This window comes from Podarcis tiliguerta (genome assembly GCF_965153285.1).
Source record: "Podarcis tiliguerta genome assembly, chromosome: 9".
NCBI lineage: Eukaryota > Metazoa > Chordata > Lepidosauria > Squamata > Lacertidae > Podarcis > Podarcis tiliguerta.
This window is the reverse complement of record NC_139542.1, coordinates 13,354,812-13,381,549: the sequence shown is the minus strand read 5'-3', so window position 1 is coordinate 13,381,549 and position 26,738 is coordinate 13,354,812. Positions and strand designations below refer to the sequence as shown.

Genomic DNA, 26,738 nt, shown 5'->3' with positions numbered 1-26,738 from the left:
AGCTCACCCCATTGCAGGGATTCAAACCGCCGACCTTCTGATCGGCAAGCCCTAGGCTCTGTGGTTTAACCCACAGCGCCACCCGCATCCCCCATGGATGGCCTTATGACCCATGAATTTGTCTAATCCTATTTTTTAAGGAAATGTATTGTCACCCAGGAACTTGACCTCACTGTAATTTTAGATTTGCCTCTGTCATAAAAACACAAAAATAACCATTACTGGATCAGACCAAAGGCCCATCTGGTCCAGCATCCTATTCCCATTGTCACCTGCCAGATGCTTAATGAGCACAGCAGCACATTCTCCTGTTGGTTTCCCTCCTACACCTGGTATTCAGGCGCATATTGCCTCTCTGACTGCAGGTGTCATCTGAGGAAATGGTTGAAAGAACATGATTAGGCAACACAGGACAGCTGACTTAAAATGATCAGTGACATACTCTTGCAGGTATGAGAACATTTAAATGCCTTTCTGTACTGCCTGACCTCTAACCTAGTTAGGTGATGCTGGATTCTTCTTGATTTGGTCATCCTAGAGCACTGAAGGAGGAAGCCATTTGTATCTTTATCAGTGACAAGCAGCGGGTTATAATCCATCACTTTGCTGAGCTGTGGCCTTTCCCCTTCCAAGGGTATAAAATTTTGCACGTGCGGCGGGAGGGAGAAAATGGCCAGGCCCTCTCTCATAATGCTAGAACCTGAGGACATTCGATGAAGCTGAATGTTAGAAGATTCAGGATGAGCAAAAGGTCCAGTGCTGAGGGCCTTCTGGCGGTTCCCTCACTGCGAGAAGCAAAGTTACAGGGAACCAGGCAGAGGGCCTTCTCGGTAGTGGCACCCACCCTGTGGAATGCCCTCCCACCAGATGTCAATGAGAACAACAACTATCTGACTTTTAGGAGACATCTGAAGGCAGCCCTGTTTAGGGAAGCTTTTAATGTTTAACAGACCATTGTATTTTAATATTTTGTTGGAAGTCGCCCAGAGTGGCTGGGGAAACCCAGCCAAATGAGTGGGGTATAAATAATAAATTATCATCATCATCATCAACACCTCCGCTGGAGTGAACCGGCCCAGGTGAGGTAAACCTTGCCGACCCCTGACATAGTTAAACTATGGAACTCTGTGCCACAGCAGACAGTAGTAATCACTGACGTGGATGGCTTGAAAAGAGGACTGGACAAATTCATGGAGGATAATACCAGTGGCTTACTAGCCATGATGGCTATGCTCTCTCTCCCAACGCTGTACGATTCCTAACGCTGGTTTGCTGGAAAACCATAGGAGGGGAATGTCCTCTTGTGCCCGGGTCCTCCTTGAAGGTTTCCTACGGGCATCTGGGTCGCGGCTACAAAAACAGGGAGGTGGACTAGATGGGCCCCAGGCCTAGTTCAGCAGGCTTCTCTTTCGTTCTTCGGAACCCGGAAATTATATCACAGGAATGGCCAATAGACAGGGGTTTTTGAAGCTTCAGTCCAGCAACTGCTTGGCTCAGCTGTGCTAATGTGACCTTCCTCATTCCTCTAGAAAACCCTGTTCCTACCAAGAGGCTTTGAGGCTGGGAAATCAAAACAAGCAGCTAAAACAGCCAGCTACCTCTCCGCTAAATGTGTAAGAGAGTTCAAAAGGTAACCATCCCCTTTGGAGATCTAGGCTAGGTGCCTACTTGTTGCAAAGTTCAACCTAAATAGAAACGATAGCAATTGGCAGGGTTTCACATCTCGCATTAACGCATTACATAAGTATGTGACAGATGAACGCGGGTAACTATTGCATCAGTCAGACGAAAGAAGTGGTTTTAAGTATCGAGGGTGTGGATAGTGCAAGATATGAGGCCAGCCTTGATTACAATCATTTTACCCACTGCGTTCTAGTAAGTCCTTCTGTAGTTAAGTCCCAGCCGACAGGATTGCGACAAGAACTGCCCCACTGAGAAACACGTGAGAGGTAGTAGCATTTTCAGTGGAATTCAAAGATTTGCAAATCTAACCCCCCCCCCCAAAAAAAACCCAGCAACTAAGCAGACAACCCACACACACCCTCCCCCTGCAGCTCAAAAATAAAATAAAATTCTTGTGTGGCTTAAGCGTGCTCAGCAGCCGTGGAATATTGAGTGGCGAGAATTCTCTGCAAACATGATAGGTAAAGCAGTTAATAAACCATATGAAGAATGCATGCACACCAAATCATCCTGAAACCGTAGTTTGTTAAGGGTAAACTATAGTTCTTCTTTGGGAAAGTCTCGTGCTTTAAATATATGGTATGTGTATGTATGAATCCGAACTTCAATGTCTAAAATCCCTGGTAGAGGACAAGGATCCTGAGATCACATTAAGGGTAGCCAAATTCTGTGTGATTGCCATTAAAACTTAGGGAACAAGCTGTGCCATCATAATGATTAAGGCTTTAAATGATAATTTTAGGTTATATGTTAGTGACTAAGTTTTGATTTATATTTTTTTTAAACTGTTGCTATATCTGTAGTGTCCCTGTTATACCTAATTGCAAATTCAAACGTATCCCTATTGTGTTTTATGATTTCCTTGATATTGTATGTGGGCTGGAACTGGTCTGTGAAAGAAATAATAAATTATTCTTCTATGTGTACGTATCCAATATTTGTAGTATGGGCAGACTCCCCTGGGCAATGGAGTGCCCATTCACACTTCTCAGGGTGGGAGAGAGGAGAAAATGTAACTTTAGACCAGGGAGAAGAGTCGATGGAGGAAGATTGGAAAAAAATTAAAGTATATTTACAGAAATACTGCAAAATTAATGAATGTTAGAAGAATATTGGAATGAAGTTACATGGTTTTAGCAGAAGTGTTATTAAGAACTATATGAATATTAATTGTTAATGTGTCAAAGTGGAAAATTTAAAGTTAAATTGTGTTAGGATAAATTATAGAACAAAAATTGAAGAAGAGGGAAAGGATTTGTTGAACTAGCAAATTTGAACTAGAATACAAAAAAGGGAGGTGCGAGGAAGTCGAGGAAATAAGCAAATGAAAGATATAGATATGAAATTTGGATGTGTGTTTAAATGTTTTTGTTTTGTTTTTGTTGTATCTTTTTTATTGTTGATGTATTGTTTGTTGAATCTATGTATTGCTTTTCTTTACCTTTTTTCTTTTCCTAACTATAAAATATCTAATAAATATTATTTTTTAAAAAAGAAGAAAATGTAACTTTATACCAGCTCCCTTTTCAAGGTCACAGAAACATACTCTGATCCGCAGTGAGCCATCAGTATTCCTGTGTGTTCCTTCCTGTGCTTGTGTGCAGTGACACATTTCAAGGCCCCCACATCTTTGTCAGGGGAAACCACCTTGCCTTGCAGATATTTATCTACGATGGCTCAGGTTTCACTTATTTAAACAGCTGTGCTGTTTGTCAAAGGCAGAGCTGCTGGGGAGAGTTTTCTATCAGTCAAGGGAAGGGAAGGGAAAGGTATTTTGAGGGACATAAAAGAATAGCAGGAAACGAAAGGAAATGACCTCAGTTGAAAGCAGGTTTTATTTCCGCATCGCAGTTTTATGATCCGCAAGATCACAAATAGGTCCAGTGCTTTTTTCCCTAGGGGGATGCAGGGGTACACATACCCCTAAACATTTTGTCTAGGTTTGGCCTCGTTGGAGGCCAGTATTTCAATATGAGTAGGAAAATGAGAGTAACCCCTAAACATTTTTTTAGGAGAAAAAAGCACTGGATAGGTCTAACTCATAGCTGTTAACTTTTCCCTTTTCTTGCAAGGAATCCTGTTTGGAATAAAGGAATTTCCCTTAAAAAAAGGAAAACGTTGACAGCTATGGTCTAAACTTGCACTTAAGGTATGCGCCACAACCAGATTCACATCTGCACTGTATATTTAAAGCAGTATCGTAACACTTTAAACTGTTATAGCTTCCCCTAAAGTATCCTGGGAACTGAAGATTTAAGGATGCTGAGTTTGGTTAGTAGACTCCTATTCCCCTCACTGAACTACAATTCCTAGGATGCATAGGCGTAGCCAGGATTTTTTTGGGGGGGGTAGGCCTTTCGTGGGGGGGGGAGAAGAACCTCAGTTTGCTATGTATTTTTATTTATTTTTATTGATTCGGGGGGGGGGCAACTGCCCTTCCCTGCTCCCCCTTGGCTACGCCCATGCTAGAGTGTCTTGGGGAGAAAACTGTATTGTTAAACCACTGCCCAGGCTTGCACCCTGAGGTCACTTGGTTCTGCTAATGCAGCAGTTTGACTTTGCCACCAGAGGTTCACACCATTGTCTCTCAAGACAGGTGGATGTCAGCAATAAGAACTGGAGCTGTACAAGGGGGAATGGAGATCTCCTCTTGACACCCTTAGCAAACTACAGTTCCCAGGATTCTTTGGGGGAAAGCCATGATTCTTAAAAGTGGTATGGTACTACTTTAAATGTTTAGTGCAGATGGGACCCAGGAGAAGTGTTTTGGCAGCATGTGTCAATTATGTTGGGTCTTAAACAACCAAACATACAAAGGACAACTGCAGAACTGCATAGCCAATCAGAGCACACACTAACTCAGCAAAGAACACGCCACTCTGCTTGGTTGCTAAACAACACAACACCCACCCACCCCTTGATTAACTGACTTAACCCTTCAGTCACCCACAGAATGATCTCTGCTGTTGCACTTCTGACAACATGAGGAGAGTCATATGTTCTCCATTCCTGCACTTTAACATGCTTAGGGTCAACTATCAGGCACAGTATTTTAACATGCACACCCGATCCTATACGGAGTTAGCTGCACCTGAGCCCATTAAAAATCAATGAATTTAAGCATACCTAGCTCTGCAGGTAAACCTAGCTCTGCATACCTAGCTCTGCATAAAGAAAGCTGATCGCTGAAGAATTGATGCTTTTGAATTATGGTGCTGGAGGAGACTCTTGAGAGTCCCATGGACTGCAAGAAGATCAAACTGATCCATTCTGAAGGAAATCAGCCCTGAGAGCTCACTGGAAGGACAGATCCTGAAGCTGAGGCTCCAATACTTTGGCCACCTCATGAGAAGAGAAGACTCCCTGGAAAAGACCCTGATGTTGGGAAAGATGGAGAGCACAAGGAGAAGGGGACGACAGAGGGCGAGATGGTTGGACAGTGTTCTCGAAGCTACCAGCATGAGTTTGACCAAACTGCGGGAGGCGGTGGAAGACAGGAGTGCCTGGCGTGCTCTGGTCCATGGGGTCACAAAGAGTCAGACACGACTGAACAACTAAACAACAACAGCAGCTCTGCAGAGAATAGAAGCCTAGCCGGTTACAATTACTTTTACTGTACATCTTAAATTATTGCTAGCGTCGTCTGCTGCTGATGTTTGTTCATTTAAAACATCTGTCTTTCTTAAGCTGAGCTCACGGTGATTACAATCATTACTTATTTCGGTCGGATTTTTATGCTCAGGTTGCAAACCTAACACGCGCTACTTGGGAGTAAGGTCCATTGAACACAGCTGAATTTACATCCAAGTAACATGCAGAGGTTTGTATGCTAAACTGCTTCAGAAAACTTGTATAAGGTGTAAAGGCAGTGTGGAATTTTAAAAATTGTTCTAACCTTGTTTGTAATTATCATTCAGCTATAAAAAAAAATGTGCCTAATCGTGATCTTCTTTTAATGACACAACTACTGGCAAACTCTGCCATAAAAGATGCTAAAGGTCATTGTCCACGCACTGTCTGCATTCTCATCGTATAATAACTGGTTGTTAAATTAGGTGAGAAGGAAATGCTGACTCCAAAGAACTGCTATTTCTGAACCTTGGACTGTTTTTTTTTAAAAAAAAAGTTCCTACAGGTTTTCTTACAGTGCCTTAGAGTCCACCACCTGTTCAATGAGCCCATTGCAGAGTAAAACTGAAATAAATCATACCAGCAGCTTTGTACCCAGCAATGTTTTGGAATTCTAAGAAGACAAAAAATAAATAAATGCAGTTTTAAGATCAGTGGGTAAAATCAGTGCCGTTTTGAAAGGTTCATTCCGCCATCTTGATTCAAAATGGCACCCCCAAATGTAGATGAAACCCTGCTCCTCATCTCCAGAACACCATGCAAAATTTGGTTACGGTGTCGTAAGAGGTTCCCAGATGCACAGAGAATGAACAGGTTTCCAAAATATATAGCAGATTAGCACCGACATGAAGTTCACAGCACCTTTCCCATGCACATGGTTATAATAAACATATTAGCAGTGTTCACTTTCAAATTTTATGCTTCTAAAATCCCATCCACACTAGTAGGCAGTGCTTGAGGGTATATAATGTATTTGTGCCATGAGTTGTCCCCTCCCCAACCATTGTAAGTGCAAGAAACCTGAGGTGTGTGTTGTTATAGTATGTATTATTATTATTATTATTATTGAAATGCAGGTTGTCAACCTGCTATAGTTGCACAACATAGCAGTCAAAAATAATTTGTAACTCTTGAACGCTCCTCCTTAACCTCAAACCCAAAGTGCAATGGTTAATTCAATAACTGGTTAAAGTTCCTATTAGGTTTTTGGCTTTTAACTATTTGGGAGTGTGCATACCTCCCCCACACTGAATTATCTACTACTTTTGAGGCAGGCAAGAAGGATGCTTAAAAACTGGAAAGGAAAACCTTATTCACATTGCTATATAAATTAAATTATATAAATTAAAATTGTGCCTAGATACCTTTATTTGTTTTCAGACTACAGCTCCTATCATCACTCACTGTGCTGACTACGATGGGGGGAAGGGAACCAAAATAAATAGATAACCAAATAAAGGTGTGCAATATACATATATTCCTTAGGTTTGTTTGTTAATAAAAACCGAACAAAAACACACGTGTGTGTGTGTTTCCTTATGTTTATTGTTTGTGTGTTAATAAAAGCCGAAGAAAGACACCTGCAATGATTCCTTGTTTCTCGCGTGTATCTTAATAAAAACCAGATAAACGCTGTGCGTGTGTGTACTGATTCCTTATGTACACACACACACGTGTCTTTATTTGGTTTCGATCGACGGAGACAAATACAGATCCCTTTAGATCCCTTTCTCTGTGTGCCAGTGGGCGGCCTCTTTTCCTCTGGGCGCCCGATGTCTCCGCCTCCTCTCTCGTCGGGTCTCCAGGGCCGGCCGCGGCCATTGCTCCGCTCGCAGCCGGCCTCGCTTCCTTCCCCGCCGGCCTCTCCCGCCTTCCGCCGCGCGGCTGAACAGGCCCGTTGGGAGCGGATCCGGCCATGGCAGCCGCCGAGAGCACGACGGCCCTCCTCTCGGGCGCCTTCGTGGGCGCGCTCGCTTTCCACCATGTCAACAGCGGCTCCGACACTGTGCGTAAAAAGGTGCCCTTCGCCCCGCGTTGGCTAACATCCCCCCCTCTCCATTACGCATGGAGTGGACGGGGGTGCCTTCGGGTTACCCCGAGGAAGTGCTTTCGCTCCGGCACCTCTTGTCCTTGTTTAATGGGAGAACGCTTTATGCGTAAAAGGGAGCCAGGATGTGTTGTTGTTGTTGTTGTTGTGTATGTGTGTGTGCAGAGGCCAATTGAGAGCGCATCTCCTGCCGTGGCTGCCCCTTCCCGCACCAAGTTTCACTCCTGGTTATATGTTTGTATGCATGCGTGTATATATGCACGTGTGCATTTCCCACTTTTAGACAGCGACTGAGCTGTAACGCGCGCAGACCCCCCTCTCCACCACTTACTTTGGGAAGAGTTGCCTCGCGTCTCGTGTGACTCCCAAACCCGAGTGCTTTGTGCGCGCAGCCAGCCCGGTGCCCTGCGTGGGTCTGTAACAACAGAGGGACCGTAACCCTCTCTGCGACCCCTCTTAAAAGCACGGCTTAAATTGAGCTTCCCCTCCTCCCCAGGAAGATTTCACGTCTCCATAAAATGCTGCTGTGTGTCCCCGCTGTGTCTTGGGCGTGCTTGACATATATGTATTTCAAATTTCCCTCCTCGCAGATCTCCCGGGTCCTAGTCGTAGTATGACACTCCATAGCCACTACTCGCTTGACACAACGTCGCCTAACCTCCTTGCAAAACAGCTATAATGGTTGCTTTATGGTCAAGTCACCTGGAAGCATCCATAGTTAGTTTAATGTTAGAATATGCTTCCAAATTTGCTAAAATTTGGGACTAGTCAGTGGCAAAGGGTGTGATTTTATCTGTTTTTTGAAGGGGGACGACTCAAATACTTCCGCCCAGGCCCAGCCCTTAAATTATGCTGTTTTAAATGAGCGTTTTATATTTGACTTCCTTTAGTAATGATTTCTTTTGAAAATTTTGTTTTGTCCTGCTTTCTTTTGCTAACTTTGCTGCATTAAATATGCATTCTGTAGTTGACCTCCTTTGTAATGTTTCGTTTTGAAATCTATTATTTTAGATTCCTGTTCATTTTGTTACTTTGGATGTATACATTATATTTTACTTTCTTCAGTAATGTTTTATTCGGGATTGTTTTATTTGATGTTTTAATGGAGGCTGCAAACCGCTTTGAGATTTTTTTATTCAAAATATAACGTGGCTTAGTAATAATAATAATAAATTTTATATATATCCCGCCCTCCCCAGCCGAAGCCGGGCTCAGGGCGGCTAACAACAATAAAATAATACAACATTCTAAAATCATTTCATTATAAAATTAATTCAAATCGATGGCAACCATTGGGCTAGAGTTCTGTGAAGATTGCCAAAGGAGGGAGTCAGGCTGTGCCCTGGCCAAAGGCCTGGTGGAACAGCTCTGTCTTGCAGGCCCTGCGGAAAGATGTCAAGTCCCGCAGGCCCCTAGTCTCTTGTGACAGAGCATTCCACCAGATTGGAGCCACAGCTGAAAAAGCCCTGGCTCTAGCTGAGGCCAGCCTAACCTCTCTGTGGCCTGGGACCTTCAAGATGTTTTTGTTTGAAGACCGTAAGTTCCTCTGTGGGACATACCAGGAGAGGTCCTGTAGGTACGAGGGTCCTAGGCCGTATAGGGCTTTAAAGGTTAAAACCAGCACCTTAAACCTGATCCTGTACTCCACCGGGAGCCAGTGCAGCTGGTATAGCACCGGGTGAATGTGATCTCGCAGCGAGGACCCCGTGAGGAGTCTCGCCGCGGCATTCTGCACCCGCTGGAGTTTCTGGGTCAGTCTCAAGGGCAGCCCCACGTAGAGCGAGTTACAATAATCCAGTCTGGAGGTGACCGTCGCGTGGATCACAGTAACAATAATAATAATAATAATACTGACTATACAGCTCCTGCTAGTGGAGTGATACGTAACTATGGTGTTTCTTCAATTGCAAAGGAAGGATTCCTCCTTGGGGAGGTGAAATCTGAAGCCAAGGACATCATTACTGACTCTCAGATGGATGGTGCTGAAGTTGTCTATACAATTGGTAAGTCAACTGATGCATTTCCTTTTTTTATAATAATAATATTTATTGCTTTTTGAACAATTTGCACACTACAAAGCCAAATAAAAACAGAAAAAAGAACAATACAATACAATATAAAGACACTACATAACACTAGACACATTAAACTAACAAAACCAAACAAAAACAGTTTGAAACACTCAAACAATTTCAATATCTTATCTTTCATTCACTTATTTCACCGACCTCCTCACACCTCCCTTTTGGTATTCCACTTCTGTCAAATGTTTCAGCAATTCCTTTCCATCTTCCTATGTTATCTGTGCTATAATTATCCTAGCACATTCTAACCTTATTTTACCTTTAAAATTCCATTAATCTATTTATACTTAAATCCTTATAACATTTCTACTAAAGCCATATAACTTTATTCCAAGAATCTTTTAACATTCATTAATTTTACAGTATTTCTGTAAATAATCTTTAAACTTTTTCCAGTCTTCTTCCACCGACTCCTCTCCCTGGTCTCGGATTCTGCCAGTCACCAACTGATGCATTTCCTTTGGGGTGGAATGAACATTATGTGGCGCTTGTAAAATACTATTATTAGTGCTTGAGCGTACCAGTATAATTGAATGCGGTGATGGTGCTGCACTGCTTCTGAGCTGCTGTGAAGTCATTCTGTGGGATTCCATGGTGTTTAGCAGCAGAATCTATTTTATACCGCAACTGGTCCTTTCCTCCCCCACAAGGAATAGTGTTATCTCCAGGTTTGTCCTGTGGCTGTGTAGTTCTTTTATTTCTATACAGCTTTTCATAATGCTCCCTTGACACTCCTATCTCTTCAGAGCAGCAGAATGTGATCAAAGGCCTGTCTACTTTGTTTTTGAGGAAGAAAAATTACATAGATCTTCAAATTTACTGTAGTAGGTTGTGTGTCATTATACACATGAGAGAAAATACCTGTGATGTGTGATTTTAGTGGATATACCCAGCTGTATACTTCTTTTTCAAGGCTCTTTAGTCACATGGACTTTTGCTTATCCACCATTTGAAGTATATAAATGGAATGTGGGCGAGCATTTTAGGAATTTTATATTGTACGTTGTTCTTAATTTTTCTGACTTTCAGTTGATTTTAGCAGTACTTCATCTTAAGTCACTCTAAGCCTTTTTTTGTACAAAGCGACTAGCAGATGTAATAAATATTAAAAGTATTTGAGTATCTTGTAAGGTTGTGACTGAACACAGAATTCAGTTATTACTGTCAGCAGACCGCATTGTGCAGAGCTATGCGTACACAATCGTTCAGGGGAAAGTAAGATGTCGTTTCATTTTCAGATATACAAAGTCACATTCCATGCTACCAACCCTTCAGGTAAGTGCTGTACCCTATTTCAGAAAGAAACTTCAATTCTGTTTCATACAAGGGGATAGTAAAACCCTCACATGGAGCACTTCATGCGTTGGATTCAGTCAGAGCCTTGGATCATGGTAACAGAATATGCACGCCTAAGGAAACTTATTTCAGTGGGGCTTGCTCACAGATAAATGTTTGCTGTTTAAGTAAGCAAGAGAAGCATGTTTAGAGAGTTCAGGTTACATACGCTTCAGGTTACAGACTCCGCTAACCCAGAAATATTACCTCGGGTTAAGAACTTTGCTTCAGGATGAGAACAGAAATCGTGCTCTGGTGGCGCAGCGGCAGCAGGAGGCCCCATTAGCTAAAGTGGTGCTTCAGGTTAAAAACAGTTTCAGGTTAAGAACGGACCTCCGGAACGAATTAAGTTCTTAACCGGAGGTACCACTGTATTTATATTTATTTATTCAGGGCATTTATTAGTTGCATGTCCTCCATAGGAGTTCAGGGCAATGTACAACCAACCAAAATTTAAAAACAAGGATAAAAAAAATCAACCACCAATTTTAGCAACCAGTCATTGAATACATATTGGTGCTAGGGTCCTCACGTGGCAAAAACCTGGGTAAATAAATATGCCTTCAATTGATGTTTAATAATACATATGGAGAGTCAGTAAATCAAAGTGATTTTTATTTTAGGGTAGAAGATGTTACATGATTTTCTTCATGGCTTCCTTCTCTTCCAAAGAATTTGATTTCTGTATTTTTATTGAAATTATCATTATACCCTGTGTTCATTTGCTGTATGAGCAAATGTGTGAAGCTTAGTAATAAAAACCACTCTAGCCACTCTAGAAATGTCTTTGATTCAGCATCTGTTGCCCTTGGGATTCCTCTTATTTTTTCCAGCTTTTACAACTCGGCAGGAGAATTGAACGAGCCACTGCTGAATAATATATTGTCGAGTTGCAAAAAGGTATTTTGCATTTAGAACTAACCTCTTCACAAAACAAAAATGTATGGATACTATAGATTACTACTATATTCTTGTTTAAATGCATGCATAATATCCTACAGACTGGTTCTTATTAGACATGTACAGGCAGGTTTTACTTTTAGGTAAGTCCCAGTGAGTTCAGTGGGCTTACTCCAAGTAAATATAAGTGTGTCTAGAATTGCAGCTTTTGACTGCTATCTCCACATACTTATTGGCAAAGAAGCTCAATTGAACACAATGGACCATACTTCAGAGCGAACATGCAATCAGTTGCTCTGGCAGTGACATGGTTTTTCAACTTTTCACATTATGAGCACAAGGTTGTTACCAAAGAGGCATTTTAAGTATGGCCTAGTACCTTGGCTGGTGGAAATTCCAGTGCCTCTCAGAAGACAAGCTAAGCTGAGTCTTAGGGAACCCAGGTAAAATCACCTTTTAGCACCAGCAATAGGGTGACTCTCAGCCATTATGTAAGAGGTATGAGAACCAGTGAAGGCGGTGAAGGTCCTGTGTGAGTGTCTGGAGGCGGTTGGAGGATGGATGGCGGCTAACAGATTGAGGTTGAAGCCTGACAAGACAGAAGTACTGTTTTGGGGGGACAGCAGACGGGCGGGTGTGGAGGACTCCCTGGTCCTGAATGGGGTAACTGTGCTCCTGAAGGACCAGGTGCGCAGCCTGGGAGTCATTTTGGACTCAAAGCTGTCCATGGAGGCACAGGTCAATTCTGTGTCCAGGGCAGCTGTTTATCAGCTCCATCTGGTATGCAGGCTGAGACCCTACCTGCCCGCAGACTGTCTTGCCAGAGTGGTGCATGCTCTAGTTATCTCCCACTTGGACTACTGCAATGCGCTCTGTGTGGGGCTACCTTTGAAGGTGACCCGGAAACTAAAACTAATTCAGAATGCGGCAGCTAGACTGGTGACTGGCAGCGGCCGCCGAGACCATATAACACCAGTCTTGAAAGGCCTATACTGGCTCCCAGTACGTTTCCGAGCACAATTCAAAGGGTTGGTGCTGACCTTTAAAGCCCTAAACGGCCTTGGTCCAGTATACCTGAAGGAGCATCTCCACCTCCATCGTTCTGCCCGGATACTGAGGTCCAGTGCCAAGGGCCTTCTGGCAGTTCCCTCACTGCGAGAAGCCAAGTTACAGGGAAGCAGGCAGAGGGCCTTCTCGGAAGTGGCACCCGCCCTGTGGAACGCCCTCCCACCAGATGTCAAAGAGAAAAATAATTACCAAACTTTTAGAAGACATCTGAAGGCAGCCCTGTTTAGGGAAGCTTTTAATGTTTAATAGGTTATTGTATTTTAGTGTTTTGTTGGAAGCCGCCCAGAGTGGCTGGGGAAACCCAGCCCGATGGGCGGGGTATGAATAATAAATAGTTGTTGTTGTTGTTTAAAGAAGCTGTATCTAATTTTCAGATTGCCATTTCTTTTCCAGACTGTGGTGGGCTGGTACAAACTCAGGCGTAATACTGACCAGACAATGACGTTCAGAGAGCGACTTCTTCATAAGCATTTACAGTCACACTTGGCAAATCAGGGCCTTGTTTTTCTGTTACTGACTTTCAGCCCAACGTCTTCAAATTTATCCACTTACAAACTTGAATATGCCTTACATAAACCGCAAGAAGGGTAAGTATATTCATTATCCTTTAGTGTACTTCTGTAACTCAATGAAATATAACTCCCATGTAAGAATGTATAAGATTTTTTTGTAAGGCTGGAAACCTGGGAGTAAACCACATTGAACTTAGTGGGACGCACAAAGCAATCCTATACAACTATTCTTAAAAGTACCGTATTTTTCGTCCCATAGGACGCACCTAGTTTTTTTGGGGGGAAATAAAGGGAAAAAAATTCTTTTATTTCCCCCCAAAACCAGGTCGGGGAATCCAAACCAGGTCGGGGAACAGCGGGATGGCGGCGCTCCGCCTCCCCGCTGTCCCCCGAGCTTGTGGGGCTGGTGCTGGGGAGAAGTGCGCTTCTCCCGAGCGCCAGCCTCCAAACCAGGTCGGGGAACAGCGGGATGGCGGCGGTGCACCTCCACGCTGTCCCCCGAGCTTGTGGGGCTGCCCGATGTCTGCCCGAAGCGTGGGGCGCTCTGCTTTCAGCGCGCCCCGCGCTCCAGGAAGCAGGCTGCTATCTGTGGGCTCCCCAGGCTTGCTGATAGCTTCCTGAAGCCTGGAGAGCGAGAGGGGTCAGTGCGCACCCACCCCTCTCGCTCTCCAAGCTTCAGCGAAAGCCTGCATTCGCCCCATAGGACACACACAGATTTCCCCTTCATTTTTGGAGGGGGAAAAGTGCGTCCTATAGGGCGAAAAATACGGTAAGTTGTCTTAAGAATTAATAATGGAATGGCACTATTTCGTGCACTCAGTAAACCTTCCCATTGTAGTTATATTAAATTCTTCTATTTATCCTTTTCTAAAGTCCTTTTGAGAAAGTTCCTCTTGTTATTGCCAATCTGAGAATGGCAGAAGAGCACGGATATCATACAGCGTCCAGTTCATGTATTTCTTCCGGCTATTGTAGAGCAGTTGCAAAACACAGGTATGAAAAGGATGTTTAAATTTTTTGCATTGCGTTTTTGGTGACTCCAAATGATTGCCAGCTAGCAGCATAGATGTGTGTGTGTGTGTGTGTGTATTTGTATATATATTTGTATGCGTGTGTGTATATATGCACATATATACACACACAAATACATCATCTTCTTTGGCGATCACTCATAGCCAAGTAAGATTGTCTTCCATAAACACGGTTTTAACAGTGAGTCCGTAAGTGACTGTGGAGGCCAATTCTGGATCCACACATCCTTCCACAGTGGTGACATTGGTTTCCGGGCAGGAGTTGATCACTGTGTGGATTTGCCAAGCATACCTTCCTCTTAGCACATTTCTCCCTTGCATCCTGAGTTTGAGTGCCTTCAAAGAAGCCCACGACACCTTTGGTAGAGGCTGTTTTCCAACTGGAGCGCTCGCAGGCCAGTGTTTCCCAGTTGTCAGTGTTTATACTACATTTTTTTTAGATTTGCCTTGAGACAGTCTTTAAACCCCTTTTGTTGACCACCAGCATTACGCTTTCCATTTTTAAGTATTTTTAAATACTACAGTGTGTCTTCATCTCCCCTAATAGGAGTGCTGCTGTTCCAGCTATGGCCTCTTCCTGGATATTACAAATTGGCCCAGTATGCATGTAAAATCAAGCTAAACCATAGCTCAGCGTGAGTGCACAGGTAATCAAAGCAGAAATAGTGGCCACTTTGCTCCTTCAGTCCTCATGGTGCTGTGCTACCTGCAACAAAGCCATTGTTTGGCATAGTGTTGTATTTAAACCTCAGCCTTGTGGTCTGTCTCCCTCCGACAAACACTGGACAGTGAGCCAAGAGCAAACCTTGGCTATCGCTTGCAGTTTGTCAAGTGAGACAAACCACAAACCCAGGTTCAGGCAGGAGCAAAGTGCTTGCAATTTCTGCTGCAAGTACTTGTGAGCTTGGGCATTTATGCTTAGTGCTATATGTGAACCAGACCACAATGAGGGCCAAGCAAGCCAATTCACCTTCCTCCTTTGGCTTTCCATTTTTCTCTCCTCCTGACACTCAGCATTCTGTGCCTGCTTGTATCTTACAAGCATGCTCAGTCCTCATTGGACTTTTGTTTTGTTTTAAGTGCTGCTCCTCTTTTGGCGGTGTTAATAAGTTTTGTTTTGTTTTAATTCTGCAAACCTCAGGATTCTCCCCTCTTGTTTATCAGTGGCTCAATTTCCCTGTTGGGATAAGTAATTTTTAAAAAGGGGGGTGGATGGTTGGCTTCAGCCTAGAAAGCTGGACTGTCTGATGTTTACTAAGGAAAAACTTGCATTATTTTAAGAACTCCACTCACTACACTGGAGTTTGACTTTTAACTTGCTATAAACAAACTTGTCTTATTTTAACCAGCAATTCCATCAGCGAGCATTGTCTCCTAAATGCCCTAGTGCTTGAGATTTCCTGCTTATTCCTATAGGTTTTCATGTCAGCTAAGGGACGCAGGTGGCGCTGTGGTCTAAACCACTGAGCCTCTTGGGCTTGCCGATCAGAAGGTCAGTGGTTCAAATCCCTGCGACGGGGTGCGCTCTCATTACTCTGTCCCGACTCCTGCCAACCTAGCAGTTCAAAAGCACACCAGTGCAAGTAGATAAATAGGTACCGCTGTGGTGGGAAGGTAAATGGCGTTTCCATGTGCTGCTCTGGTTTCGTCATGCTGGCCACATGACCCAGAAAAATTGTCTGCGGACAAACGCCAGCTCCCTCGGCCTGTAAAGTGAGATGAACGCCGCAACCCCAGAGTCGTCTGCAACTGGACTTAACTGTCAGGGGTCCTTTACCTTTTTTTAAAGGTTGTGTTCAATTGTCAGTGCCAAAATTTAGAGATTTCAAAAGCCACTTCGCATAAAATGGCAGATGGAAATAGTACATTCTATTTTTTCTTTTTTGTATCAAAAGGTCAGAATTTTTTAATGAAGATGGGTCTCTAAAAGAGGTTCTGAAGACTGCTGAAATGTCTGCCACCTTGCAGGAGGAAATGGAGGTAAGTTACATGCTTTTGGAAAACTTCTCACGCACCTTTTAACCAGTAACACAAAGTTTGAAATAAGTGTTTGGCAACACAATCTATATGAAGAAATGTTGGAGCAAAATGTCCTGAAGCTGGAAATTAGGGAAAAGTAAACCCCATTAACTTGTGCACCAGGCAGATATAATATTATTGTGTATCCTAGTAATAACCATAGGTAGGGAAATGAGTGCCATGTGCAGAATTACCGTATTTTTCGCTCTATAAGACGCACCAGACCATAAGACGCACCTAGTTTTTGGAGGAGGAAAACAAGAAAAAATAATCTCAGAAGCCAGAACAGCAAGAGGGATCGCTGCACAGTGAAAGCAGCAATCCCTCTTGCTGTTCTTGCTTCTGGGATAGCTGCGCAGCCTGTATTCGCTCCATAACACACACACAAACACATTTCCCCTTACTTTTTGGGACGGAAAAAGTGAGTCTTATAGAGCAAAAAATACGGTACACTTATTTAGGCTGTACTCCAGAAAAACCTGTTGTGCTGGGGTCACCTGAAAGCTTAATCACACAACTTTTATTCAGGAAGTTAAGTGTTCGGTGACAGCATTATCTAGTCTCCAACAGCACACATAGAGAGTGCCTCAGTTTTATAAGAATAGCTCTGCTGCATCAGGCCAGTGGCCCATTTAGTCCAGTATCCTGTTCTCACAGTGGCCAACCAGACGCCTGTGGGAAACCAGTAAGCAGAACATGAGTGCAAGAGCAACTCTCTCCCTTTCTGTGATTTCCAGCAGCTGGTATTCAGACGCCTTGCTACTTCCAACTGTGGAGGTAGAGGATAGCCACCATCAGTTGGCTGTTAAACATTTTGATTAAGCTTTTTTATGAATTATTTGTATACGGATAAGATGACAATTTATTCCACAAGGTGTCCCATATTTTCCCTCTCTCCTAGAATATAGGCAGTAAAGTAGCAGATAGTGAAAGATCAGTAGAGAATCTGCTAGCAGAAGTAGATCAACTGAGACAAGAAGTACGAAGGAAAAAAGAACAGATGCAAACTGCAGGTAACTTAAAACACCTAACTTTCTGTTCCATGTCATTAAACTTACAGGGTACGTAATCTTCTAGAGCTGAAATAGGAACCCGCATTCCCTTTTAGTGAAAGCTCCATAGAAATGTAGGAGACAGAAGAATAAGATTTACAGGTTCCTACTTCAATACCTGTCCTAGGATCTTAAATTCAATCTCTTGGTTCTGATTCTAAAGCAGGGGTGCGCTTATGGATTGTCACTGGATTCCCTTTACCTTTGGTATCTTCAGTTTACTTGCCAGCCTTTGCTCCTGTAAAAAGAGCTTACACACTTAATCAGGCACTACTCAGAATTCTACAATAGGAATCAAGAGCATAGATCAGGAATAGGCTACGCAGTGCCCTACAGCTGTTATTGCACTTCGGCTTTCACCACCCTGATCCCTGGCCATGCTGGCAGGGGTCGGTAATGGTTAAGAATACAACAGCCAATTGGATGACACTAGGCTGGCTACCTCTGATATAGATATATAGATATATAAACGGCCTCAGCCCAGTATACCTGAAGGAGCGTCTCCACCCCAATCGTTCTGCCCAGATGCTGAGGTCCAGCGCCGAGGGCCTTCTGGCGGTTCCCTCATTGTGAGAAGTGAGGTTACAGGGAACCAGGCAGAGGGCCTTCTTGGTAGTGGCACCCGCCCTGTGGAATGCCCTCCCGTCAGATGTCAAAGAGAAGAACAACTACCAGACTTTTAGAAGACATCTGAAGGCAGCCCTGTTTAGGGAAGCTTTTAATGTGTGACATTTTAATGTATTTTTAACTGTTGTTGGAAGCTGTCCAGAGTGGCTGGGGAAACCTAGCCAGATGGGCGTGGTACAAATAATAAATTATTATTATTGATACTTACTTGTCTAGAAATGACCCTGATGTTGCAAAAGGCATGTTAAGCAAATAGTTCAGATATTTAGAATATATGAGCTGCTATTTCACATATGCTATGGTTGGATGTTTTATTAAGCTGTAGTTTCGCACAATATTAAAAGGCTTCGGCAAGTCTCAGGCCCCATGCTTTTTGCCTTTCCTTAACCATAGTTTGTCACGTCATCCAAATCAAGGGACTCGAGGCTTGCCAAAGTCTTAGGACTGCTCATTAAATAGTTACCAGTCAAGCAGCTGCTATTCTACGCAGTTGGAAGTCTTGTAGGCTGATGTAGCTGTTGTATCAAAAGAAAATACCCTCTGTCTGTTTCAGAAGTTACCCAAACGAAGAAAAGTCATCCAGATGAATCGAAAGAAAATATTTTCCTCTGTCAAGCTTTGCAAAACCTTTTCCCAAATTCTGGACTGCAGTCAAGCAGTGTTACTTTAAAAGGAAGACAGATTTCTAAGCATTGCTGCAACATTGACCACAACACAAGAATAATGGACTGGCTGACCTTAATGTTCAAAGAAAATAGTCTCCCTGAAGCTGAGACAAGGCAGGTAATTAAGCGAAAGGCTACTGTAACTACAAGTGGACCAAAGCCATTCAAAAGGCTACGATCTTTCAAACTTCGTCGAAATCTATTTCGGGAGGATCAAAAGAACAGTGACCAAGAAACAAACATTCCAACCAGTGACACCGAACCTGATGAGGATGTTACAAAAGAGCCTGAAGAACGCAGAGTATCTCCAAGTTTTTAATCCCTTTCAGTACAGATAAAGGATTTCTTTTTCCCCAGAAATTGTTGCCTATATAACTTTCCATTTGTTCATGGTTTCGGGGGGGGGGGGGGGGGGAAGAGTCTTGTTTATGAAAACTCACCCATCAAAAATTAAACCAGCATTAATCCCCACAATTTTGGGGGGGGGGGGACAAAATAGTCTAGTTTCTTCCTCAGTAGATTTTGTACTCCTTATTTTCCACAGGGATTATGCCTGGTGGAAGACTTCAGCACAAAATGTACTGTACTGATAGTACCATGTTTGTTTTCTCCAAGGCTGGACTAAGAATTATCCTGCTGTCCCTCTTTGATCCAGTGGAGGCTTCTCTTGAGGGAAAGGAGGAGAGGTGATTTTCACTAGTTCCTCCCCTCTTCAGGTTCTCCTGCTGCCTCCCATGTAATTCCAAAGGGTCCACCAACCCTCTGGAGCAAAAACGGGTGGTGCACAGGTCTGCAGAGGAAAGCAGGGGGAAATCTCCTCCTCCACTGGATCAGAGTCTTCTGTCATCAGTAGGATACAAAATGGTTATAACCCATTAAGTAACATGCTGTGCTTGAAAGCGAAGCAGCTGAATTGAAGGCTAAACATGGTTTCATGTCAGCCTACAGAGAAATGGGCAAGACCTTAATACAAATTCTTCATTCATGATACTGCCTTTGATTGTGTTCCACTACTCCATTTTCCACACGGAGCAATATAGTACATAGTAATATAGCACACAGATGCGCCAAGCCTACACCTACCTAGGAGTAAGCCCCATTATACATAGATACTTGCTTCCAAGTAGGTATTTTTATTGTTAGGCATGACAGCATGTGTTTTCTTCTTTATTTTTATTTCATTTTATGACAGCATGTTTTCCATCTTGCATACAAAATGACAGCCATTTGAAGAATGACATGATTATTAGCACAGAGGAGAAGCATTCTGCCATTCACATGGCAATCCTTTGTTCTCTGTATACAGCAGAATTAACAGGATCGTATCTGACGTGCTAGTGGTTTGCTTATTAAGGATGTACCAGGAATGACTACAAATCAGTTACAAAATCAGTTTTATTAACGTACACTTAACATAATTCATTCTGGATATTTGATACTACATACTTTAGGGTCGCTGAGGAATGTTGGGTCCTTATATGTAACCGACATAAATCCTGCAACATAATAAATTCAGAAGCTTTAGAAACAAAGCAATTTGCAAAACATCTAAGTACCTCCATATTTTAAAAAGATGCTCACCCAGTTGTCGGGCTCTTTTAATATTTTTTGCAACCTCTTGCTGCTTCTTCATACATAAGCCTGTAAAATCAAAAAATCCTTAAAAGCCACTTCATTTGAAAACATCAAAAGATCAATTCCTTTATCAATGCAGATTAAACCTATAAGGGGCTTTTAAAAATATAAGCACTCAAGACTGGTCTCGATTTAAGTTTTAGAAACCAAATTCAATATAATTCAGAATGATGCACAGGTCAAAGTTGGCTGGCTATTTAAATAGCCTTAAAATTAATAAGTAGTGAAAAGCATTTACCTTCAATATAATACTGCTAAATCTCTCACATACCTGTTATATGCCTTCCCAAAATGTGACCAGAGTATGGTGAAATAAACTGTGATAAAAGCTGTTGAAGGAGGAAAAAATTAACAAATATTAAGCAACATTTTGATTTCTTCTTTTTTTTTTTTACATATTTGTAGCAAATCTCCACAGTTCACTTAAACATACCAATCATGCAATATTTAAAGAAAATTAAGTACTGAAATTTCACAAGCAGAAAACAATTTAAAATGTAGTTTCTGTTTTGTATGGCCAGTCAGTCTGCAAAGTGGAATCCAAAGGAAGACCAGAGGATTGATAGGATAAACCAAAGTAGAGGCCCCGTGCACTTAAGACTGGGTGAAACTTAACACTGTACCACAGGTATAGAAACTATTTTGTATGCAAGAGAAGAAGCACGTGAGCCCACAAGATAATCCTGATATAGCCATGGTTAAGAGATGCAGCAATGTTATATACTTTATTCCAAATGTAATCCTGTTTCTATGCTTGCTTGACTTGGCTTTACACCTCCTACTCTTGGTTATTAGGTGTAGAATTATTGTACTTACAAGGTGACACCCTAGCAACCACATGTGCTGGGCAAGCACAGTATTCTGCATTCCTGCAACTACCCTGCCTCCGCACCTTAAGTCAAATAGCCATGGGGATTTGGCATGTGCCCAAGGCATACTTTGGATTTCCAACATGCAACTGATCTTGTTATATTTTCCTTGCACGTATTCCTGAGTGTATTCCAAAAGAGTGAATTTTAATTTTACATATTTAGTGCCAGTGGCATTCACTCCGAGGTGAACGGAGCCACATGAAAGGAACAGAAATGTTGCAAAAGTACCGCCCTGAAGCAGTATTCTTGTAACACGTAGGAGTGTATACAAGTGAACTAGTATGATCTCCTCTGATAAGCATAGGCCGGATTTTGCTCAGCCTTCTTTAATACACCTTGACAACAAACACAACAAATACAGAGGAATTTACCTGTACATTTTTGTAGTCAACAGCTACCCCACACAAGACACACTTTTTAGGGGGTTCCTTATAGGGATTGTCCATTGGCACAGGCTGAAACAGAAATAGTTTTAGCAGAAGTGTCTTTCTACTTTCTTTTAGTACTGACTGCTTAAGTCAGCCTTTCTCAGCCTGTGGGTCCCCAGATGTTGAACTACAACTCCCATCACCCCTAGCTAGAAAGGACAAAGCTCAGGGATGATGGGAGCTGTAGTCCAACAACATCTGGGGACCCACAGGTTGAGAACTGCTGGCTTAAGTGCTGAAGCAGACATGATACTATCATACAGGGCAAGTGCCTTGCAAATGTTACACAAAAATCAGCCCTAGGTTGGACTCTAGCATAGATATCTGGTACCTGTCTATTTGGTTCACCCACCAAATGGGGCTTCTAGTTAGAACTGTTTTATAGAATAGTCAAAAAAAAGCAAAAGGCTGCTTCTGGGCAGTTTTTTAACTTATCTTAAAATTGCCACATAGTTCTTATATTAAACTTTAAATGTAAGAACAGAATCCATCATTGATCAATCTTCTTGATTGTCTCCCCTCATATATATGTACTCAGCTCATAAAATGTTGCTACATCTTAATCCCTTGTGTACCATCCTAGTACAGGAAAGGCGAGGTAGAAATTTTAACCTTATTTCTGGCACTTTGTTTTACAAGCATTGGCTAGTGTAATTTATACCAGGCTGTGGTCAAACATTTAATATCAGGCAGGCACCTTCACAGTATTCTTTTTTGGTGCCTACTGAAGACATTCATATTTGGACAAGCCTACCCAGATGTTTAGAAAGTTTGCGTGAGTTTTGATTTGTTTTAATCTATTATATTGTGGTTTTAACCTTCTGTATGTTTTTAATTATGGTTGTAGTTTTTTATTTTTATTTTTCCTTTTTGTAAAACACTTTGAGGGGTTTTTTCTACAATTAAGCAGTATATACCGTATTTTTCGTTCTATAAGACGCACCAGACCACAAGACGCACCTAGTTTTTGGAGGAGGAAAACAAGAAAAAAAAATTCTGAATCTCAGAAGCCAGAACAGCAAGAGGGATCGCTGCGCAGTGAAAGCAGCGATCCCTCTTGCTGTTCTGGCTTCTGGGATAACTGCACAGCCTGCATTCGCTCCATAAGACGCACACACATTTCCCTTACTTTTTAGGAGGGAAAAAGTGAGTCTTATAGAGCAAAAAATACGGTAATTTTTTATGAAATAAATGAATAAATAAAATAGGCTAAGAGGCAGTAATTGGCCTAAGATCACCTGGGGAGATTCATAAGGACTTTGCTGGATCACACCAAGAGACCTTCTAGGCCAGCAGCCTGTTGTCAACCTGATGCCTCAGCCACCTGTCAATCCCAGAGACAAGCATTCAGAGGCATAGCTGTTGTGGCTAGCTACCACTGACAGCCTTAGCCATTCTTCCTTGATAATTTTGGCACCATTTTCCAACTTGACACAAAGTTTCTTTTAATTATTTGCCAAACAAGTTCTGTATTTTACGCGTCACAGTTTTCAGAGTAAATAAATTAAGATTGTTGTAAACACTGTAATTTTGAAACACTCATTTTTACTTCGGCTATCTTCCAACAAGGTGTCTTCTATGTTTACAGTTTACAGTTGATAATGAGCCCTAAATAAAGTAGAAATACCTGATTACGCTCTTATATATTTTATACTGACTCCTGTGCAGTTTCACAGCAAAAAGTGCAGTTGCAACACATTTTCTTTAATAATAATAATACCTTTATTGTCATTGTACAACCTGTGCAAACCACTACCATCCTATGTTTTGAGTTTGAAAACTTTCAAAAATATGTAGGCTGATTAGAATGTTAATTGTAACACACATTTCTTACCATATCTGCATTACTGGACAACTGTCCACTATATGAACTACACTCCCGTCTCCATGATGCAACTGGAAAAGACATATGTAACAAAGCACACTCACAACATGTTTTTAAGTATTCACAAGAAATTTAAAGCTAGCAAAGAATTAATGTTAAAGCACCCAAAGCCCATCTCCCCTTTTTAATACTTTTGTGGAGATTTATCATAACCCAACAGATATGCATTAATATACCAGCAATGGTTCCCCACCCCACCCCTGATGTTAGCACAGCTTTTGTGTTTATATTTAACATAGTGACCACACATGAGAAAGACTCCCAGGCAGGCAGCTGTATGGAAATCTATGCAGAGGAATGAGCAGGCTGGTAGAGGAGGAACAGATCACTCTCCTCTTTCAGCCCCCTTAGTTTCATGCTAGCCTCAAGAGGAAGCAAATTCCCTTCCTCCACAGCAAGCACAGAAGCCAAGTGGGCTGGAGGAGGTGCAATGTAGTGTTCCTATTGAATTCAGCAAGCAGTACTATACTACTGATTTCAACTACTTCAGAAAGAGTGCACACAGGCTAAGGAAAGCTCCCAATCATCAGCTTTGGCATTCCACGACACACAATTGGATGCAAAGATGATCAAACGGGGGAAATCCCTCAGAGTAGATTTTCTAATTAATTGCATTCACTGCTAAAACGGGTGTGTAACAATGCACACCAAGTTAAAAAAAAAAAAGATGGAAAGAGCCGAGCATGCAGTGCATAGGCCACAACCTGTGTGGATGGTATCTACTAGGGATCAGCACAAGTCAATGTCATCAACACATCATTGTGACACAGGCTCTCTCTAAAGGCTTTTGTAAGGTCCAACATGCACAAGGGAAATATTCCAGACCAAGCCAAATCCAAAGTGCAGATTCTAGTGAAATCAGCCTCAGTTCCACTAGGTTCAGAACGCTGAAATACAACACTGATGAGCATTATGAAAAAGCTGAGCCGCTTCAGCCCTTGAGCCAATGAATGCATATGTAAGTCTAGACATCTGGCTTCACAATGGAGTTATGTAGACCCTTGGACATCTACAAATAGTGCCGTAGTGAACGGAATTATAGAGTTAATATATAATGTGGTTCAGGGTTTGCTTGAGGAGCTGCTCTTCCTAAGTATATCTGTAAAGCATAAGGGATTTAAGCCTAGCTCGAGCTACTTACACCCATGCTATTCTAAAGAAATAAGAAAAGGTAAAGGGACCCCTGACCATTAGGTCCAGTCCTGACTGACTCTGGGGTTGTGGCGCTCATCTCACTTTATTGGCCGAGGGAGCCGCCGTACAGCTTGCGGGTCATGTGGTCAGCGTGACTAAGCCACTTCTGGCAAACCAGAGCAGCGCACGAAAATGCTGTTTACCTTCCCGCCGGAGTGATACCTATTTATCTACTTGCACTTTGATGTGCTTTCAAACTGCTAGGTTGGCAGAGCAGGGACTGAGCAACGGGAGCTTACCCCATCACGGGGATTTGAACCGCCGACCTTCTGATCTGCAAGTCCTAGGCTCTGTGGTTTAACCCACAGCGCCACCCACGTCCCTTCTGAAGAAATATGAACCAGTTATTTTAACACTTCAAAAGTGTGCCCACTTATTGACGACAAGCAGGACTTACTCCCTAGCAATAAACGTACATAGGTTTTGTGCTGCATGTTACTACGTTGCAATGCATAGAAAAACGGTGCCCATTTGTTTTGTTTATTCAAGCTTAAAGCTCTTAGGTATTCCTATTATCACAAGGCAGGCCAGTGCTGGATGGCTAAACAAGCTATAGCTTAGGGCCCCACTTTCTTGGGGCCCCAAAAATTTTAAAGGAAAAAAAACCCGGATGTACATGTCCAAAATATAAGTTAAAAAACAAATACAGTGGTACCCCGCAAGCCGAATGCCACGCAAGACGGAAAACCCGCTAGACGAAAGGGTTTTCCGTTTTTCGATGCGCTTCGCAGGACGAATTTCCCTATGGGCTTGCTTCGCAAGACGAAAATGTCTTGCGAGTCTTGAGATTTTTTTCCGCTCCCCACCCCCTTTTTCTAAGCCGCTAAACCGCAAATAGCCTTTTAGCAGCTAATCCGCTAATCCCTTAAGCCTTTAATAGCCGCTAAACCGCTAACAGCGCTAATCCGCTAATAGGGTTGCTTCGCAGGACGAAAAAACCGCTAGACGAAGAGACTCGCGGAACGAATTAATTTCGTCTTGCGAGGCACCACTGTAAAATAAAACCTACATACAGCAACAGTGTTTTATGTTGTGTAGGCTCCAATGATGTAATTAATGGGCCCTGCCTGCTAGCCTGCTCCCTAAAATATCACTGGTTTGCTCACTTCTATATATAGGGTGCCTACATTCTGCATAGGGACATGGGTGGCGCTGTGGGTTAAACCACAGAGCCTAGGGGACTTGCCGATCAGAAGGTCGTCGGTTTTAATCCCCACGACGGGGTGAGCTCCCATTGCTTGGTCCCTGCTCCTGCCAACCTAGCAGTTCGAAAGCACGTCAAACTGCAAGTAGATAAATAGGTACCGCTCCGGCGGGAAGGTAAACGGCATTTCCGTGCGCTGCTCTGGTTCGCCAGAAGCTGGCCACATGACCCAAATGCTGTACGCTGGCTCCCTTGGCCAATAATGCGAGATGAGCACCACAACCCCAGTGTCGGCCACGACTGGACCTAATGGTCAGGGGTCCCTTTACCTTTACCTTACATTCTGCATGGATTGGTTGCAAGGCAACATGTCCAAATGGTTTTAGATACTTATTAGGTCCATAAATTACCATATAACATATATTCAACACAAAAAACAGTGACCATATAAAGGGGCCCATTACCTTCAGCAGCTGAGGGCCTCATCAAACCTAAATCCGGCCCTGAGGCAGGCTACGCCTTAGCGAAAGAAGCAAACTCCCTCCCTGGGACCTTCCGTCTCTTACCTGCACCAGAGGAAACAGCGCCCTTCCTTGCGCCAGCGAAGAGGCAGAAAACTCGCCCTGAGTCCTTGGCTGCCATCGCCAAGGCAGCCATGTTTTCCGCCTTCCAAGCTTCCGCTGCGGAAAACGCACAGAGCAGCACCTAAATCCTTCCCTCTCGGTACATTTCCTGTCCCGTGACACGTTTTAGGCCTCGCGCATGCGCCGCGCCGGGAAGAAGCCGCAAGGGCCCCCAGTGCGAACTGTCAACAAAACACGGAGTCCAATCGCAGCACGGCTTTCACTCCTTGCCCCGCCTTCCCTCAACGGTCATTGGGTCGAGTTTTCTTATACCCACATTTCCGTTTCCTAAGCTTCTCCTCAA

At 42.9% G+C, this 26,738-nt stretch overlaps 2 protein-coding genes across 4 annotated transcripts; one reads left to right on the top strand and one right to left on the bottom strand.

The window, feature by feature from the left end:
- The first annotated feature begins 7,102 nt into the window (after positions 1–7,102).
- Positions 7,103–19,013, top strand: ABRAXAS1 (abraxas 1, BRCA1 A complex subunit). 3 transcript variants are annotated; one of them, XM_083398548.1, is made up of 9 exons: positions 7,103–7,330; positions 9,273–9,363; positions 10,683–10,719; positions 11,613–11,679; positions 13,141–13,334; positions 14,133–14,252; positions 16,186–16,270; positions 17,211–17,322; positions 18,542–19,013. In XM_083398548.1, exons 1-9 carry the CDS (start codon positions 7,229–7,231, stop codon positions 18,970–18,972), a joined length of 1,239 nt encoding a protein of 412 aa, XP_083254674.1. In that variant the 5' UTR covers positions 7,103–7,228; the 3' UTR covers positions 18,973–19,013. The 3 variants fall into 3 exon arrangements, with proteins under 3 accessions (XP_083254674.1, XP_083254675.1, XP_083254676.1); XM_083398549.1 differs by having other exon boundaries at positions 7,104–7,318; XM_083398550.1 differs by having other exon boundaries at positions 7,106–7,318; positions 9,277–9,363.
- Positions 19,014–20,030: 1,017 nt separating this feature from the next.
- MRPS18C (mitochondrial ribosomal protein S18C) lies at positions 20,031–26,537 on the bottom strand. Its single transcript, XM_083398840.1, has 6 exons — positions 26,378–26,537; positions 23,423–23,484; positions 21,532–21,615; positions 20,560–20,617; positions 20,235–20,294; positions 20,031–20,149 (listed from the first exon to the last, which is right to left on the bottom strand). Exons 1-6 carry the CDS (start codon positions 26,466–26,468, stop codon positions 20,073–20,075), a joined length of 432 nt encoding a protein of 143 aa, XP_083254966.1. The 5' UTR covers positions 26,469–26,537; the 3' UTR covers positions 20,031–20,072.
- Positions 26,538–26,738: the final 201 nt, after the last annotated feature.

What these genes read in the sequence shown, in the direction of transcription:
- MRPS18C (XM_083398840.1), bottom strand. Translation starts at nt 26,468, where the DNA reads ATGGCTGCCTTGGCGATGGCAGCCAAGGACTCAGGGCGAGTTTTCTGC. An exon ending in TGTCCAGTAATGCAGATATG is followed by an intron (nt 21,616 to 23,422) that starts GTAAGAAATGTG and finishes TTTCTGTTTCAG; the next exon opens with CCTGTGCCAATGGACAATCC. An exon ending in TTGACTACAAAAATGTACAG is followed by an intron (nt 20,618 to 21,531) that starts GTAAATTCCTCT and finishes CTCCTTCAACAG; the next exon opens with CTTTTATCACAGTTTATTTC.
- ABRAXAS1 (XM_083398548.1), top strand. Translation starts at nt 7,229, where the DNA reads ATGGCAGCCGCCGAGAGCACGACGGCCCTCCTCTCGGGCGCCTTCGTG. An exon ending in CCTTGCAGGAGGAAATGGAG is followed by an intron (nt 16,271 to 17,210) that starts GTAAGTTACATG and finishes CCTCTCTCCTAG; the next exon opens with AATATAGGCAGTAAAGTAGC. An exon ending in AGAACAGATGCAAACTGCAG is followed by an intron (nt 17,323 to 18,541) that starts GTAACTTAAAAC and finishes TGTCTGTTTCAG; the next exon opens with AAGTTACCCAAACGAAGAAA.